We start from the raw sequence: 16,695 nt of genomic DNA, 5'->3' as shown, positions 1-16,695 counted from the left end.
TGTGAATATGCTCATTATAAGTGTCTCTCGCTCTTTATATTATGCAGCATCAGACACCTAGTCTTTGGTATTAGGGGGACGAGTAAATATATATATATGCGTTACTACCTACTTGTGAAAGACAAAGGCCAATATTGTTAGGTATTATCCCACATTCCACCGCTACTGTATCGAACCAGAAGCTAGAGACAGATTCAATACTTGCACCTCTTCGCTGTCTCTAGCGCTAGCTTGATAAACTTGTTTTCACCTAACGAGAACCTTGCCATAATATGACTGACAGTGCTGCAGAAGATGGGGGGAAGAGTATACGTTAGCCATCCATTTAAATCTCTCGCCCACTAGTTTCTGTTAGCTCTGGCCATAAAACTGAATATATACAGTACTGTACTAGCTTACACATCAAGTATTAGACAAGCCTTGGTACCTCGTTAAACATCCTCTCAAGCGTTGGACCGGGCCTAAAGATTTTACTAAACTCGGCAAGCAGTGGAACCTGTACAAACTACGATTAGTTCACCCGCCAACTCCGCCAAGACTAGCTCCTTCATCGGGTAATGAACCGATGTCTCCGACAAGAACTCTTGCGTTCACTGACTACGGAAACAGAGCCGAAGTTACCGAAAGCCCCATAGGCAAGAGTCGCAACATAGTGGAGGGGTGTGGATAATAGCGGCAGGTGGAGGAAGGGGTGATGGATCTATGCTCCATCTCTTGCTCATCCACGCTCTTCCTAGATCGATGATATTGAGCAGTTATTGAGTGTGTGTATTGTGTGATTTCCTGTTTTCTCCTCCAATTGCCACGTCATGGCACATTGGTATTTTCCGTAGTCACCCCCAAAAACCAAGGGACAAAAAAGCCCCTCAGTTGCTTAGGCCTGTTCGCTGTATCGTTGAATCCAGCTATTAGATCGTCCTAAGTGTTCTCACGGAACAGGGCTTCCCACTCATCTTGTCACGTTCCGATAGAAAGGATTTGTAAGAAACAGGATTTGTAAGAACATCACGCGTGTGTCGCCCGGTTTATCTATATTCTCTACCTGCTTCACCCCAGCGCCAGCCTGCCAGGACGGGATATATAACCTTGATCTCGCCCCCAACTTGGTTGAGCTGCCTTGCACTATTCGTATTTTGGAAAGGTGAAGATAGCTGCAGAAAAAATGCCTTCTGCCATTGTAACTGGCGCTACCGGTATTATTCTCCTCTAATCCTATAGCTCCTGCTTGAGACTGACCACCAGTTAACAGGCATTACTGGAAGTGCCATCGTTCACCATCTTGTGAATGATCCATCTTACGATAAAATCTATTCATTTTCCCGCAAAAGCCCAGGATACCAAGATCCAAAGATCCAGCATGTTACTTTGGATCTACTAAGCTCCGCGCAGGACATGGCCCAGAGCCTGCAAGGAGTCTCAGCCGAATACGTCTACTTCTGTGCATACATAGCACCCAATGACCCGGATGAGATGTCACAGGTGAACGCTGCGCTGCTCTCTAACTTCTTGGAGGCGCTCGAAATTACAGGGGCGATCAAGTCTTTAAAGCGCTTCATTCTGACTTGTGGATTCAAGCAGTATGGAGTTCATATAGGACAAGCCAAGCAGCCCTTACTTGAAGACGACCCTTTGCTAAAAGATGATGTAGGAGGGGTCTCATGGCCTCCCATTTTTTACTACGACCAGCAGAAGATTCTCATTCAGGCTGCGAAGAAAGCCTCCTGGAAGTGGGTTGTCACCTTGCCAGAAGATGTGCTGGGGTATGCCCGCGGTAATTTCATGAACCAGGCCACAGCAATTGGACTCTATTGTGCTGTTAGTAAGGCTCTCCCAGGTGCCGAACTGCCGTTTCCCGGGAACAAAGCCAACTATTTCGCCTTTAATTGTTGGACTTCGGCAAATATACACGCTAAATTCTGTCTCTGGGCCGCTGTAGCCGCTGGGGCGGGCAATCAGATCTTTAACGTAACGAATGGTGACACGGAATCATTCCAAAATCTCTGGCCTCGCCTAGCTACCAGGTTCGGGTGCCGTATTCCAAACCCCATGTTTCCTAATGGTGGTGTTCCTGATAGCAAGGGATACAAAAATTATGAGTCATCAACCATTCGACTTCAGAACAAACCGCCCCTTGAAGTCAAAGCTTCAACGATTGGAGTTTCTTCAAACCCAGCAGTACAGGATACTCCGACACTGTTCCTTCAGGTAGATCCTGAAAAGTGGGCGAAACGAAAAGATGTCAATGAAGCATGGGTATCTCTGCGGGATAAATATAACTTGGATCAACATGCCTGGGAAAAGGCCACTTGGAACTTCTTGACCATGACGATGGGTCGAGATTGGAGCTGCGTGGCAAGTATGAGCAAGGCGAGGAAGCTCGGGTGGACTGGATACGCCGACACTTGGGATGAGCTGGAGGAGACTTTGCAAATGCTGGAGAGAGAGGGTGTCCTGCCACCACTGGACCGACTGAGGAAGGATTTTAGTTGAGTGCTAAACTATGTATACTTGGGGCAGTGGGGAGGGTACGTAGGCCGATAATTGGCGATAGAGAGGCTGCAGGCATCAGCAAATTGTCAAGGGGTCAAACATTGCCAATATCAGTGATATTTCATATTACAAATAGTAGAAGTAGGAGCTATCTTCCGTAACCGTAAGAATGACGTAGTTGACTGAACTAGACAGCTTAATTCAAGAAGAGGTCGGTCTACCCTCGATGAGACCCGTAGCTAGCTGTGGGTATTTGACGCACGTATAGGCGAGCGATTCGTCTTTCCACCCCCTCAACAAGTGTTTTGATCTGCGGGGTTTATTTACAGTGGCTCATATTGTTTATCAACCAGTTGGCACGCACATATTTGGAAGACTACCAGCCGTTCTCCCCGGATGTTAAGCGGCGTGGAAGAGAAACTCGATGATAATTGCACGCCTGCTCTAGGGAGCATGCTGCACAGTCTTAGTAGTAGAAGTAGTGGAAATCATTGTCCATAATTTACTAGGAGCATTGAGGTTCGTCAGATATATATCTTCCTTGCGCAGAGTTTATTCTGCCTACCATGTGGGCACATTGTTGCAACCATAAGAGTTGGGTCGTGACATATATGTTTTAGAATAGTAAGACAGGGAGTATAGCACGTAATCCACTAGCGAGCGCCGCATATGTAAGAAGAAATGGCATGCGCTTAGGATGGTTATAATGAAAAAAGAGCAAACAAATAATATTGCAATATCATACGTAGTCTGATACGGTATGTTCTGCGGTTTGAAGTCTGTCCATTACTGTATCAGATTCCAGCCCCATAATTAAATAACTTTGGCCTCTATCATAGAATTAACGGCATCAATCACACTAGTCTCGAGGTCAATGTATTCCCAGCTGCCTTCTTTTGCTCCCTTGGAAAGAATCTCAAGACTAATTCTCATATCCCACCCAGTGGGATGCACTCCAGGTGGGAAGAGCTGCAAAGGGTCTCCCTTGGGAACCTTATCCTGCAAGGCAGGGAAATTTTCCCTGATGATATTCGCGACTCTTTGCGGCGAAATTTCACCAGAGATTAGAAGAATCCGCTGACTTCTCGCATCATTGTTCGTTAAAGCATCAACATGGCTCCGAGCCACGTCCCGAACATCCACCTGTAGGATAAATTAGATCGAGGTTTGGATCGAAACTAGAACAACGCTTACAAAATGGTAGAATGGGAATGTCACCCCTTCAATTTGTTTATGAGTTCCGTCGATAAAACTTGCTATCGCAAATTGATTCGTCTCATTGATAGACCTGGCTCCAGATATCGGGTGTATCATTGGTCCGGTAATGATGTCTGGGTTAATAACCACCAGATCAAAACATGGGCGCTCTGATCTGATAAAATCCCACGCTGCAGATTCTGCACGTGCCTTGGAGACGTTATAGCCAAGAACCGTATCCTTTTTGGCGATGGCATCTTCGGCAGTGACCTGAACTATGACTTAGTAGGCGAACTTTGATAACCAATGACGGACATACTGGATTCCAATTCTTCTCTGTGTAAGGCTTTCCCTCTCGGGTAATGTCCTCATAAGAGTTCAAAACAGATACAGCACTACCTAATAATACGAAGCGTTTTAAACTTGCCCCTCCATAGCGATGGCCGCTTTTAAGAATCTCTGTAGTACTACAATGCATGTTAGCTCGGTTTAGCAGCGAAAATAGATCTTGTTCCTGTTTACCCTTTTACGGCTGGCTCAATCATTTCTTTTTGGATATCCTCAATCTGAAATTTTAAAGGAGAAGCTGTGTGAATTACGTAGGAAAATGGTGGGTTTGCATTGATAAACAGTTCGTCAAATGGCTTTGCGGAAGTGAAATCTGCGACAATTGCGAACTCGACCTTGCCTTGCCAGGTAGGGTGTGTCTTCAAGATGTCGGCTGCCTTCTCTTTTGAGCGCACCGTCGCAGTGACGACATACCCGCGCTGGGGAAATGACACGTTATGTTTTTATTCAAGCTTTGATCGAGGTAATGAGGGTTACTTACATCAAGTAGAACGGACAGTATATGAGAGGCTACAAAACCATTCGCACCTGTTAAGAGAACATGACAGCTACTCGTCTGGGTCGACATAGTTTGAGACATAATCTTCTCGGAATTTCAGTACAGTCGAGGAATCGGATTTACCGCAAGGTTGTTGGGAACAAGCAGCAATGTGTGGAAACGGGCAAGCTATATATAGTAACGCAATACAAAGGTTGGTCTGGAAGAAAGGCTCCTTTTCGCACGGCCGGGGAGGAACCTAGCTTCTCAATGCAATTCATTGCTCCAAGGACCTTAACTACGGGTACAGAGATACAAGTTAGCGTGCCACCCGGTTTGTGCGTCAGAATGAATCCACTTGCCAACGCTTCATAGCATTGGGAAAGGAGAAGAGGTTGGTGTGGTTGTATGTGGGTGGCTAGCATAGTTGCTGTGTATGTAAAGTTCAGAACCTCTTTGTCTTCCAAAACGATTAGATGTACCACTAACTGTATGTGAACTGCAGACATGGTTGAGGCTTGAAAGCCACTACCAGCTGCGGCTAAGAAGCTTAAATACGACGTCAGAGCGGGGGCAACGCCTTATCCTCTATTGGCGTTTAATAAAGTGAAATCACTTCTTCGTCGATTTGTTTCTACTTAGGCGAATTGCTCTCAGTACCAATCCCTCCACCCTCGATGCCCTGGAAAATTGTACACCACGCTTCCCACTATGAGCTAATAGATCTATATCAAAACGTAATATTACTACTTCATTCGTTCGTATATCAGAGTCTATTATTCGTAAAACGAAAGACAAGGAAAAGTACAACAAGATAGCTGACGGAGTAGCCCAGTTCTCTTAGTCCTGTCTAGATCGTTGGTCCTAAAAAGTAGAACGAGAGTCAAAACGCTGAGATCACAAGAATATGGGATTGGTATTAGATGATGTCACTTTTAATTTATTGAATTTTGAGGCTGGGTGCGAGTGTATTGATTTTTCTTATCATCCTGTCTAATCTAATCTAACCCTATTAAAGTACATCCCTGAAATAGGAGGTCGAGCTAAGGCGTAGGCTGTCCAAGTAGGACAAAGAGCGTCAAAGCTGTAGGTGGGATGTGGCAAATATCTAACCCTTGTGCCTAATAACCTCGTCGGCCCGAAACTCCGAGATACCGATCACAACGCCGACGGATATATTCTGATTCTGTTTTCTCAAACCAAGAGAACACTGGAGCAGGGCCCGTTACACTTAATATGCATTAGTAAATGGATTTTGTTTAGCAAGCAGATATGAACATCTCATGTTATTTGCTCCGGTGGCTGTGGGGCACCAACCAAGTTTAGTCATTTCCTTTTCATCGGCTGATTATTTCGCCCTCAAATCCCTATTCTTTAAAGCAGATCCCGAAGTTGCCGATGTATTTAACTTGTTTACGTTGTAAGAGAATTTCTGCATGTTCCATCTAAGGCAGATGGCCAATTGTTATTAAATAAACTGGAAATAGACTGAATTCCTAACAAGCATCATCATCAGCCCAGTTTCACAGTCATTTCTATAATTCTATAATGGCTTCAGGACCATTCAAGCTCACAATGTTCATTAAGCGCAAAGCCGACCTTGGTGAAGAGGAGTTCCATTCTTACTGGATGGAAAAGCATCCAGCAGTTGTAAACGAATGGCTGATAAAGCATGGGGTAGTTAAATATGTTCAGGTAAATAACTGAAAGAAAACTCACTTTAAGCAAACGCTGACCTAAAATTACAGTACCACACTCCATCAGGGATTCGCAAGCAGTGCAAAGAGGTTTAGACTGATTTAGGAGGCGACCATGTCACAGATTATGATGGTCACGTTGAGCTCACTGTACCAAACATAGAGGCATTGAAGAACGCCTTGTCCGACCCATTCTACAAGTCTTATGTCCAACCCGACGAGGGAAAGTTCATCGACCCGATTTCTAGCTACCGCACATTTGGTTATGAGGAACGATACATTGAAGGCAACAAAGTATTGAAACAATGGAGGTGTGAAAGAGATAGAGATATATCGATTCGGGAACTGGGTTCAGCAAACCCTAATTAATACAACACAAAACTCACATGTCACCATCGGCCTCGCTGTAGAGTAACCATCAGGAATCAGGTTGCCATACACTTGTGAATATTCATGCCATGTACTATACGTATATCTCCCGAAGTGATTAATCACATGGCAGAATTTTACCAAAACTTTTGGGTTTAATAGCCACTGGTAGGCACTGTATGCTAGAGGAGCAAAGGAAAAAATGATGTAGAAAAATCTCAGTATCTAATTCGGCGAGAGATTGAAGCTGGCTGAATACGTGTAATCGCCCCGCCCCTTCCTTTACCGCACAATACTTTACGCCCTACGGCTGCGCCCTACGCCATGAGCCATGCATTACGTTTCGCAGACTATTGCGCAACAGGTTAGCAAACATCTACACCACGGAACGTAAAGCTTTCGGTAATTTCGGACCGAAGGCCGACGGCGCGTTGGAGCTCCGCCACACCAGCAAACTGCAAAAAGTATGGGCAATGGTACTATCAACGAGACTCAACGGCAATGCCGACTCCTTTGATAATCTCTGGCCTTGGATCGGAGCAATTTTTAGGTGCAAGATTACAAATGGTCGAAAAGCATCCGATCATTGCCATATAGGAGTAAACAGCATAGACCGGATTATGGAGCATCATCATGAGAAAATACTAGTCTGACTAGCTTGCTGCCTCATTGTTTATTGCTGTGACAAACACTTGTTTCAAAATTTTCAATTTCTAATTGACTCACTTCATGAAAGAGTGCCATTGAATTGTGTAATACTTTGAAAGTTTGTCATCATTTTGAACATTCTTTTGCCTCTTACAAGTGGAGCAGCATTGGTCATCGTTGTATCCTTCAGTCCATGGTATCTTAAATACAGTAATCATGAAGACCTTGGTTTGTATATATATATCTGCCTTGTCACAGAGTTGTTATGCTTTGCCATCATTCAGCATCATCAATAGTTATCTCAACCGTTTCTAACTTGAGTAAATTGTCCATTGCTCTGTTTGCTACCTTTGCATACCTTTGCCATTCCCTACGATACGATTCTCTCACAATGTCGGACTCACGACTCTTCCAACCACTCAAGATTGGTGACATTACCTTGCAGCACAGAGTAGTAATGGCACCACTCACGAGATTTCGAGCTAATAAGCAACATGTTCCTCTACCCCTCATGAAAGAATACTACAGCCAACGTGCATCAACCCCTGGTACCCTACTTATCACGGAAGCCACTTTTATTTCCCAACGGGCTGCCGGCTATGAAAACGCCCCGGGTATCTGGACTAAGGAACAGATTGCCGGCTGGAAGCAGGTTACAGATGCTGTTCACGCAAAGGGCAGTTATATCTACGTGCAACTCTGGGCTCTTGGTCGTGTAGCTGTACCCGATGTTGCTAAGGCCGAAGGGTTCCAAATCAAGGCACCTAGCCCTATTGGTCTTGAGGGACTGGCGGTACCTGAGGAGTTGACTACCGAGGATATCAAATTGTTCCTTGCCGACTATGCGCAGGCCGCAAGGAATGCGATGGAAGCGGGGTTTGACGGCGTTGAGCTACACGGTGCCAACGGGTATCTTGTGGATCAGTTCATCCAAGATGTGTCGAATCACCGCGTTGACGAGTTTGGAGGTAGCATAGAGAACCGATCCAGGTTTCCCCTTCAAGTTCTCGAGGCCCTGGTCTCAGCAATTGGTTCCGACAAAGTTGGATTCCGCCTTTCGCCATGGTCCGATTTCCAAGGAATGCGTATGACCAACCCTATTCCACAATTCACCCACCTCATCAGCGAGGCCAAGAAGCTTAAACTTGCGTACCTTCACATTGTCGAATCTCGAATTTCTGGCAATGACGATATAGAAGCTACGGAGAATAACATTTTTGCGATCAAGGCATGGGAGCAGACTTCACCTGTCTTGATTGCTGGTGGCTTCAAGCCCAACAGCGCAAAAACGCTTGTCGATGAGGAGCACAAGGATGTAGAGGTGGCTGCTGTATTTGGCCGCTACTTCCTGGCCAACCCGGATCTTCCCTTTCGAATCAAGAAGGGGTTGGAGCTTAATTCTTACGACCGTAACACCTTCTACAATGCCGAAAGCCCTGTTGGATATACAGACTACACATTCAGCAAGGAGTGGGAAGTCGTGAAGGCTTAGATAGAGTGCATATATACATATAGAATTTTACAATACTTCCTTAGATGAATCAAACATTTAATTTTTTGATACATTTCTGCTGGCTTCAAAGAATACAAATTTGATGTCCTTACTCACGATAACTTTCCAGTCGAGATGGCTGTTGTCCTATTGTGTGAACTTACCCTGCACCCTGAGAAAAGGGTAATTAGTAGTGGGGAGTTGTTATCTGGAACACCATAAATATTGCATTTCTACTGCTTCTACTACTTCGATCTTGGAAATTTATGTATTTCTTATTAAACTATTTACCGGACTATATAGATAGGAGTGACGGGACAATTTTCCAAAAGTTTATCGTGCTCGTCAGTCCAGCCCCCATCTGTCGTATACGCCAACCCGACCCTTCGAAACACCAATTCCGAAACATCTCTATGAGACAAATCTGGATCGTAGCCTTCAGTAGTTGCCTTGTGTCCAACAGGCTCGAGCACTAGAGCTGCAAATACTGTCTTTTCCTTCACGGTGCTCTTAATTGGTCGACGCTTGAAGCTGGCCATAGGGAGGCAATAAAGCGACTCTATTATAACATCGTGCATGTTATCTGGATAAAAGACCAAAGGAGGCATCTTCTGCAGTGAAGACTCTTCGCTCTCGTCTTCTTCCTGAGGGGGCATGAGAAGAATCCTCCTTTGGACAATCTCTCTTCCGACAGCGCTTTCTTGGAGTATTTTAGCTGACATTGCTCCCAAATAGTAAGTGTATTCCTGGTATTCCGTATCTCTAATTGTGAATGAGAACGTTGTTGCAGTCATTTTCGTCTTCCAAATGGGTCCGGCAACAATGACCCCTGAAGGAGGCACCTCTGTATACATGTCATCCTTTACCCAGTCCCAAGGCTTGTCATGATCGTCGGGCAACTTGGGAACATTCAGCGCGCCGCCAATAGAAGCCACCAGTGAGTATTGATTCACTACTTCATCGTTTACAAAAGGATATGTGACTGCGCACTCGGGATATGCCCAGCTCCATGTGATGGGCACAGCAGGCTCTGGCAAATCTTTTCTCTCGGCATCTTTGAAGTATGATAGTCTCCACAGCAGATCCAGGGCTGTTTCGGCCTGTGGCTGGAAATTTTCTGTTTCGCCTTCCTTGTAGTCGTCGTACCAAATTCCTGCAAAATAATTCTTACCGCCTAATCTTGTATTGAAGTTCTTTGCGAGGCCTGCTATGGCATATAGAGTATCGCTGCGATATGTGTACTCAAGTTGGGAATATGCCTCGATGACGTGTCTCCACGCTCGACGGAGTTGGCTGTGAGATGGATCATCACCGAGAAGTTGTTGCATATCTCTCCTACTGCCAGCTGAGCGTTCTGGTACGTAGACATCATCTCCCCATTCTTTCATGAGCTTTATAGTCTGCGACTCGGATTCGTCTAGGCCGCATTCGCACCTGTGGTGGCTGGCACATTGCCATGAGAGCTCATCAGGACCGAAAATTAGGAGACGGCGTGAGAGAAGTCGTTCCTGGAAAACCCATGCCCTTTTCCAGACCGGGACGCTCCCATCATGGATCATATAAGTGGGATGGTGGATTGGTTTCCGGAAATGTAGTTCGTGGTCGTTGCCTTGCGCATCTCGGATAGAGACTGGCTTCGAAATATCTCTCGAGGTAGAATCTTGGAACAGTCTTTTTTCCGTATCTAGCTCATGGCTTTCTACTAAAGTAATTGCAGAATTGGAATAGATGTCGCTCATTTTGAGTGAATATTTCGCCCAATCATTCTTGGAATCTTGTATGATGCACAAACTGTCGATCCAAATGTATCGTATAGGCTCTCCATACTCTTCTTGATGCCATTTCGAAAACTTTCGCAGAAAAGTTATAGAATCTTGGTAGGTGGGTGAAAGGTAATTCCATGGGATATCTTTGCACAATGAATTGATGTTCTGTTTTGTTGTCTTGGAAGTATCTGTTCCCCAGCGGTGACTTAGACAGGCGTATCTTGCTTTTTGGCCGTTTGTATGAATCAGTTTGACACCAGACTCGGTATCTTCGGAAAAGATATCGAGAACACGTTCAGGCATTTCGGAAATATCTCCAAGCGAGCAACCTGAGTGTGTATCGTTACATTCACGAAACCAACTAGTGGCCTTTTGGAAGGCTTGCTCAGATGCAGTGTTTCTAGAAGTTACTGGTCGTTCGAATATGGTTAATCCACGGTCCGGATACCAGGGTTGTCTCCACGGCGATGGAATTTCTGCATACCAAACTTGTCAGCCATGTCACTTTGCAATGATCCAGTCCTCTAGATATTTACCGTTTTTAAGAAAGGGTTCTACAGACCACGCGTGTGTTGGTATGTCTCCGGCACTCATATGCCCAATTTTCAGACACTGGGATGCTGAAGATCCTCCTGTGTTGATAAACCCCAAGTCTTGCATCAGCTGCTGACGGTCTGCATATCCATCACAAGCTTCCATCATATAATCGTGAAGCCCGCGCCTAAAGGTTACGCAGGGTGCGATTTCGCCTTCAGTATCGCGATGTGAAGGGCAAGGCTGCTCAAGCCAATATATGAATGGGATGACCTTGTTCTTAATGAGCTCAGCCTTGACAAAGGCTTTCGCTTCTTCATATCCATTTTCTTTGATATCTGGCCTTTCGCCACTGAGAATGTCATAAACTCGTGTCTCGACTATCTCGTTGTCAATAGGCATAGTGTAAATGGTATCAATATTCTTGTCAAATTTATGCCTCATAATCTCAGAGCTGATCAACTTGTTGATAGAAGAGCGTATTTTGCTTCCCACTGCGCTATTCTGAGGTATCTCAGAGGCTGTCTTCCTCGGGGGGCTACCAGGCGCCTCTTTCACAATTTGCTTCTCGGTTTGCTCATTTTTGGGACTTGGTGGTCTAGACTTTGAAGAATCTGATGCAGAATCGTCCTCGATAGTGCCGCGAAATGCAGTTTGCGTGAAGCCAAAGTCGAAGCAGATTGGGCACACCAAGTCTACGCGTTTCGGCTTGCTTGCAGAGGTCGTAAGAAGTCGCCGAGCGCCATACTGCAGACTACTCCGCAACATGTTCATTGACTCAATTAGCCTTTGTTGAAACCACCAACTCAGATGATGTAAATATGGTTCAATCAACCTATTTTATTCTACTTCTACGAAAAAGCCAGGCTGACTGCGGCTCTGCCTCGCCCCGCCTATGGTTTATGCACCCCTGGTTGCAGGATTTAGCGTCAATGATTTTGAGGCAGAATTTAGAGAACAGGATTATTAAGCCAATTGCATCTATACTAACTGGTAAAATCTATGGAAAAAGCACCTTGTAAGCGAAAACTAAGAAAAATACGAGTTTAGCGCATGGAATTCTTCTTTTGTGAAGTCCAGAACTGTCGCAGAGCCTTGCGGGCAGCTTCGAATTGGGGCTGAGGCTGAAGCACCGTTAGCGCTTCACGCCAATATGTTTTCCTTGGATGTTCACTGATAGAGACAAATTCAGCAGTTGAGATTGTTGAGATTACGTACTCAAGCCTCAATATATCATCTAAATATTCATGTTGTTTTGAGTAAATATAAAAGCGCTAGCTCACTTCATCAGCACTGCGTGAGCTTATATGTTATAGCTACAAACTTACTCTTGATAATAATGGCGGGGGCATTTACAGTAGAGCTGTTTTTAGGCCCGAGGATATCGGCTACCATTGTTGTCCAAAAGAGTTTCCATGAAAAGTTGACAGATCCAAGTGCATAAGAAGATACTGGCATAAAAAATATTGGAAGCTAACTACACGCCTAACGAGATTACTGGCGAAGCGTTGATATGACAGCCATATATTCAATGTAGTAACTACGGCTTCAACTCCGATCCTTCAAAGTTGAAACCATTGTAGAACCACTATAAAGCTCCAAATATCATAACAGGCTGACATTAGGTTTATTTTAGACAGTCAACGAGTCGTGGAAACATTCATTATTGTCTTGCAATACGAGAATACAACCTCGTAGATCATCAGCCCTGCATATGCCACATCATTAGATGTCTCATGCAGCAAGTCCTGTCAATAAAAACTCTTTGCCATAATATAAACAGATGCCACAATTAAGGATATCCCAATGAGTTCGATTTTAGTCTTCTTGGTCTTTTTAGCCTCATGCCTCAAATTCTATCTATTGTATAGGCAGAGCACTGCTGAAGATCTCCCGCTGACCAGAAAAAGTAGAATTAACCAGTTGCTCGCTAGCTATAGACTCGTGCTTAGCCACAAACTATAACGCCGTTTCCGGAGTCGATATATTTTAGTTTCGCAAATGAGACAACTAATGCATCTGGGCAGCATACACAAGCCTATGATGTGTTGCTACGTCGCAAAGTTCTGACGTTGCTGATGCGGGGTTGAACCAATGTCATGTCTCTGCCCACTTGGTGCTCATAAAAGTCGTAATTCTTCCAAATCTGAATTGCCTTTCTCTTTTTTCCTTTTTAATGGTTACACCAGAAAATCTAGCTACTACTGAAAGACTTTAAATTGCAACTAGTGACACCGCAAAATGATTATCCCAACTGAAGTAGTGGGCTCACTGCCTCGTCCCGCCTGTAAGACAACGCTCAGTGCACAATATGAGTTAAACTAGTCTAAAAGAGGAGCAGATTTACAAAAGGCATTTGCTGACTATGACGCCGGACTCATCACCCGCAATGACCTTGTGGCCGCTCAAGATAAAGCTGCGAAAGATTCTGTTGAGAGGATGGAGGCTGCAGGAGAAACTTATGTAACTGATGGGGAGCAGCGCGCCAGCTCGTGAGTATAAAACATCACCGGATGATTACATGATCATTTCATAAACCCCGTTGACATGGAATTCTAGCTTTGCGACATATCCTATCGTTGAGTAAGTAGTGACGATGGTACCTAAAATCACTTATAAGATACAATTCTCACGATACATAAATACAGGACTCTCAAGGGCGCTGGATTACCTGATAATTTTGCAGGGGATGGTCAGCTATTTGTATGTTTCCTTTGAAGGAATTGAGAACTGATATGCTAACCTACATCAACAGGCTTATTTCGCTGATGGCCATCACCGCCAGCTTCCACGCCTAGTCAAAGGGCCTTTCAAGTACGGTTCTTCTTAATGATTTGCGAGAATTGCAGCGCTAACATAAGCCCTCCATTTTATGAATCAGATATGCAACATATGCGTCTCAAAATCTCCAAAAGTCTATACCCTATGCCTCGCATCCTATGAAGCAAGCTGTTATTTCGCCGAGTATGATGTACCTCTTATATCCCCTCCAAGGAGAACTAGAAGGCTACGCTCGAGGAGAGTTTATTAAAGATTTGATCAATGAAGTAAGCTGTAGCACCAACTCCAAAATGATTTACTGATTAATTTTATGCATGCAGTGCGAAAAAGACATTCGAGCATGTTTCGAAACAGGCGCAAAGAGAGTCTCGATTGACTTCACAGAAGGTATAGCTGCCAAAGATAGGTATCCATGATAGTTGAGTTACTAAAGCGGGCTTTTATTCCGCATCCAGGCCGCCTTGCTTTAAAAAACGATCCTAGGAATCCTTGGACAAACGCCGAGCTCCTTGAAAGATTCATCTTATTAATTAATCAGTATGTATAAATAGTGCATTGAGGCTTGAGATATCTTGCTAAGACATATGCAGGGTTCTAAGTCACTTCACTCCCGAAGAACGAATTAACATTGGCCTGCACACATGTCCCGGGGGCGATTGTGACTCTGTGCACTCACTGGATGTCGATTATCACATGCTACTGCCATCTCTGTTTCAAATTAATGCAGGGTATTTCTTGATCCAGCTCTCTTCTGAGAAGGATCGTGAAGATATATACAAAACGATCGGGCAGCATATCCGCAAAGATGCCAATGGCGTCAAACAGGTACTCGATCGTGTTTTATAAGGTGCAAACATGGTGATTATGCGTATGCTAATGCATCAAAATTAGGTAGCTTTTATCGGAGTCATTAATACTCTCAATCCAAGAGTTGAGACGCCAGAAGAAATTGCCGATCATTTGATACTTGCTAGCAAATACATCCCGCCAGACCAGCTCGGGGCAACAGATGACTGTGGTAATATTTCAAGCCTCTAATATAATTCGTATTCCGGGTTGAGATGTAACTAACTAGTGCATGAACTACCCAAAAGGATTTTCTCCATTCTCCATCGACGTCAAGCCAAGTCATGGCAGTCCGGATCTTGCCAGAGATATCGCATTTCAAAAGATTTCAAATCGCGTCCAGGGGGCTAAATTAGCGAGTGAAGCCCTTTCTGCCTAAATTTCGATGTTAGAGATTTGAATTATTAGAGCAATAGTTTATCATTTTAGAACTAATGCAAGAGATCGAAAATGAAACCAAACGAGCCATGTAAAAAGAAGAGTAGCCCTTTTTAGCTATTTACACAACAAAAAATCTTCCATTAGCCATTTAGTAATATGAAAATTATAATTATACATCTGTTCTCTTATATCTTTGCTTATGATAATCTCCCCTCTTTATTACTAAGTCCGCGGCAATATGGTATTCATGCCTAGCTTTTAGCGAATCATGAGGCCTATTTCTTTATATAGGCTTGCTAGCGTAACGAGAACATACTATTTCGAGCCCCTTAGCTCAGACGTATTGTTGTAGTCAAGTGAATGAAGAGATACTCCGTTAGCCTACTCCGCGACCAGGAGAAGATACTCCGTAATTGAGAGATACCCCGTAGCGCTGATTTCAACCCCCTGGGGTAAGTGGCCGACCGCCCGATATGAAGAGAGATTCGGTGGGGTTCCAACCTTAACGTTCCATACAATAGCGCACTTGAACAGAAAATCTCCCCATCTCATCACTATTAACATGGGGGCCAAATCGGTAAATAGTGTGTAAATGCTGACAAGGTGCCCTTGACAAGGATTGTAGCAGGGATTTTGATGCCCGGTTACCCGCGACGATAGCTCACCTTATAGAGCATGTACGATTTATTGATGGAAAATAGTGATTATGAGGTAAATTTATGATACTACATACGTAACTGAATTATATTTTTTATATTATCGGGCCTATTGCCTCTATCCTTTTATTCATTGTGTACTTTTATTAACATAACGTTCATAAATGTATATAATAAAGCTTGAAAACGTTATGCACTAGCCACTTTTACATACCCCTGCTTTAATATTTTACACGGGGAACCCCTGTCACTTCGTACGTTTAGCTGTGTTTGGCGATAATCGCTGTCAATTAACCAAAGGAGCAGACCGTTGGATCTCACATGGTAGATCTGAATGAGTTGTGGAGGTCTGTAGTAGGCCTACACCCCATAATTATTTCTCATTACGACGAGCACTGTACCTAATTGAACTTGCTGGAAAGGAGCAATTTTTCCGTGTATCACTAAATAAATATATTAATTGTGAACTACCACTTCCAGCAATAGGCTGACGAAAGAAAATACCAGGGAAGATCATTCTTGGCAGAGTGAATGAGGGGTCTATTACTCCGTAACATCGCCTTTTGTCAACGATCTAGCTGAAAGCAGTAGTCAAAAGGTGGAGCAATAAGGTCCGATTTTGATGAAAGGGTTTGCATCAGCTTACTCTACTGCAGATTGCCGGGTGCATGGTATAGCCTGAAGTGGTGATATTGCTCGTATTCTATCCCGACTTCCGTACCAACAGCTTACAAAAAAACTGGGACTGGAATAATAATCAGATATATATTGAGAACAATGTCTTAACTAAGCGGCAATATATTTTCCGTGCAGTCATTTGTGCTATGTGTTGTCTTGACGTATGCGCTTATTCACTCTACAGCCTAGAATATTTTGCAATATGCTTGTAACAGCACTGTTCTGTATATCATTTCAGATGTTTCCATGTTAGCTTATGCATTACTAGAATAGATTGGTATATCTAATGGAATGGATATTATCAGTCTTCTACCGTTCAAGTCTATGTGAAAGA

The 16,695-nt window shown here is 44.0% G+C and overlaps 6 protein-coding genes across 6 annotated transcripts; 4 read left to right on the top strand and 2 right to left on the bottom strand.

Moving 5' to 3' along the window:
- Positions 1-1,162: 1,162 nt before the first annotated feature.
- Positions 1,163-2,490, top strand: GGI43DRAFT_433924 (SDR family oxidoreductase; the record flags this gene model as incomplete). Its single annotated transcript, XM_083209819.1, has 2 exons — positions 1,163-1,193; positions 1,250-2,490. 2 exons carry the CDS (start codon positions 1,163-1,165, stop codon positions 2,488-2,490), a joined length of 1,272 nt encoding a protein of 423 aa, XP_083060870.1.
- Positions 2,491-3,061: 571 nt separating this feature from the next.
- GGI43DRAFT_404219 (uncharacterized protein) lies at positions 3,062-4,992 on the bottom strand. Its single transcript, XM_083205898.1, has 5 exons — positions 4,517-4,992; positions 4,210-4,454; positions 4,007-4,154; positions 3,685-3,957; positions 3,062-3,633 (listed from the first exon to the last, which is right to left on the bottom strand). Exons 1-5 carry the CDS (start codon positions 4,613-4,615, stop codon positions 3,304-3,306), a joined length of 1,095 nt encoding a protein of 364 aa, XP_083060869.1. The 5' UTR covers positions 4,616-4,992; the 3' UTR covers positions 3,062-3,303.
- Positions 4,993-6,060: 1,068 nt separating this feature from the next.
- On the top strand, positions 6,061-6,814 carry GGI43DRAFT_404218 (uncharacterized protein; the record flags this gene model as incomplete). Its single annotated transcript, XM_083205897.1, has 3 exons — positions 6,061-6,205; positions 6,259-6,454; positions 6,597-6,814. Coding segments are annotated over 2 exons (193 nt in total), but the record flags the coding sequence as incomplete, so codon positions are not given.
- Positions 6,815-7,618: 804 nt separating this feature from the next.
- GGI43DRAFT_433923 (alkene reductase) lies at positions 7,619-8,719 on the top strand (the record flags this gene model as incomplete). The annotated part of the gene is made up of 1 exon (XM_083209818.1): positions 7,619-8,719. One exon carries the CDS (start codon positions 7,619-7,621, stop codon positions 8,717-8,719), a length of 1,101 nt encoding a protein of 366 aa, XP_083060867.1.
- A 254-nt stretch (positions 8,720-8,973) lies between these two features.
- GGI43DRAFT_404216 (HET domain-containing protein) lies at positions 8,974-11,855 on the bottom strand. Its single transcript, XM_083205896.1, has 2 exons — positions 11,022-11,855; positions 8,974-10,961 (listed from the first exon to the last, which is right to left on the bottom strand). Exons 1-2 carry the CDS (start codon positions 11,791-11,793, stop codon positions 9,007-9,009), a joined length of 2,727 nt encoding a protein of 908 aa, XP_083060866.1. The 5' UTR covers positions 11,794-11,855; the 3' UTR covers positions 8,974-9,006.
- Positions 11,856-13,200: 1,345 nt separating this feature from the next.
- Positions 13,201-15,102, top strand: GGI43DRAFT_404206 (cobalamin-independent methionine synthase II family protein). Its single transcript, XM_083205895.1, has 11 exons — positions 13,201-13,306; positions 13,361-13,511; positions 13,579-13,602; positions 13,668-13,722; positions 13,775-13,833; positions 13,901-14,066; positions 14,121-14,187; positions 14,256-14,337; positions 14,391-14,625; positions 14,692-14,818; positions 14,895-15,102. Exons 1-11 carry the CDS (start codon positions 13,261-13,263, stop codon positions 15,023-15,025), a joined length of 1,143 nt encoding a protein of 380 aa, XP_083060865.1. The 5' UTR covers positions 13,201-13,260; the 3' UTR covers positions 15,026-15,102.
- Positions 15,103-16,695: the final 1,593 nt, after the last annotated feature.

This window comes from Trichoderma evansii (genome assembly GCF_050947405.1).
Source record: "Trichoderma evansii strain SZMC 28006 chromosome Unknown GGI43scaffold_9, whole genome shotgun sequence".
NCBI lineage: Eukaryota > Fungi > Ascomycota > Sordariomycetes > Hypocreales > Hypocreaceae > Trichoderma > Trichoderma evansii.
The sequence above is the reverse complement of the archived record's forward strand: the minus strand, read 5'-3'. Positions and strand labels throughout refer to the sequence as shown.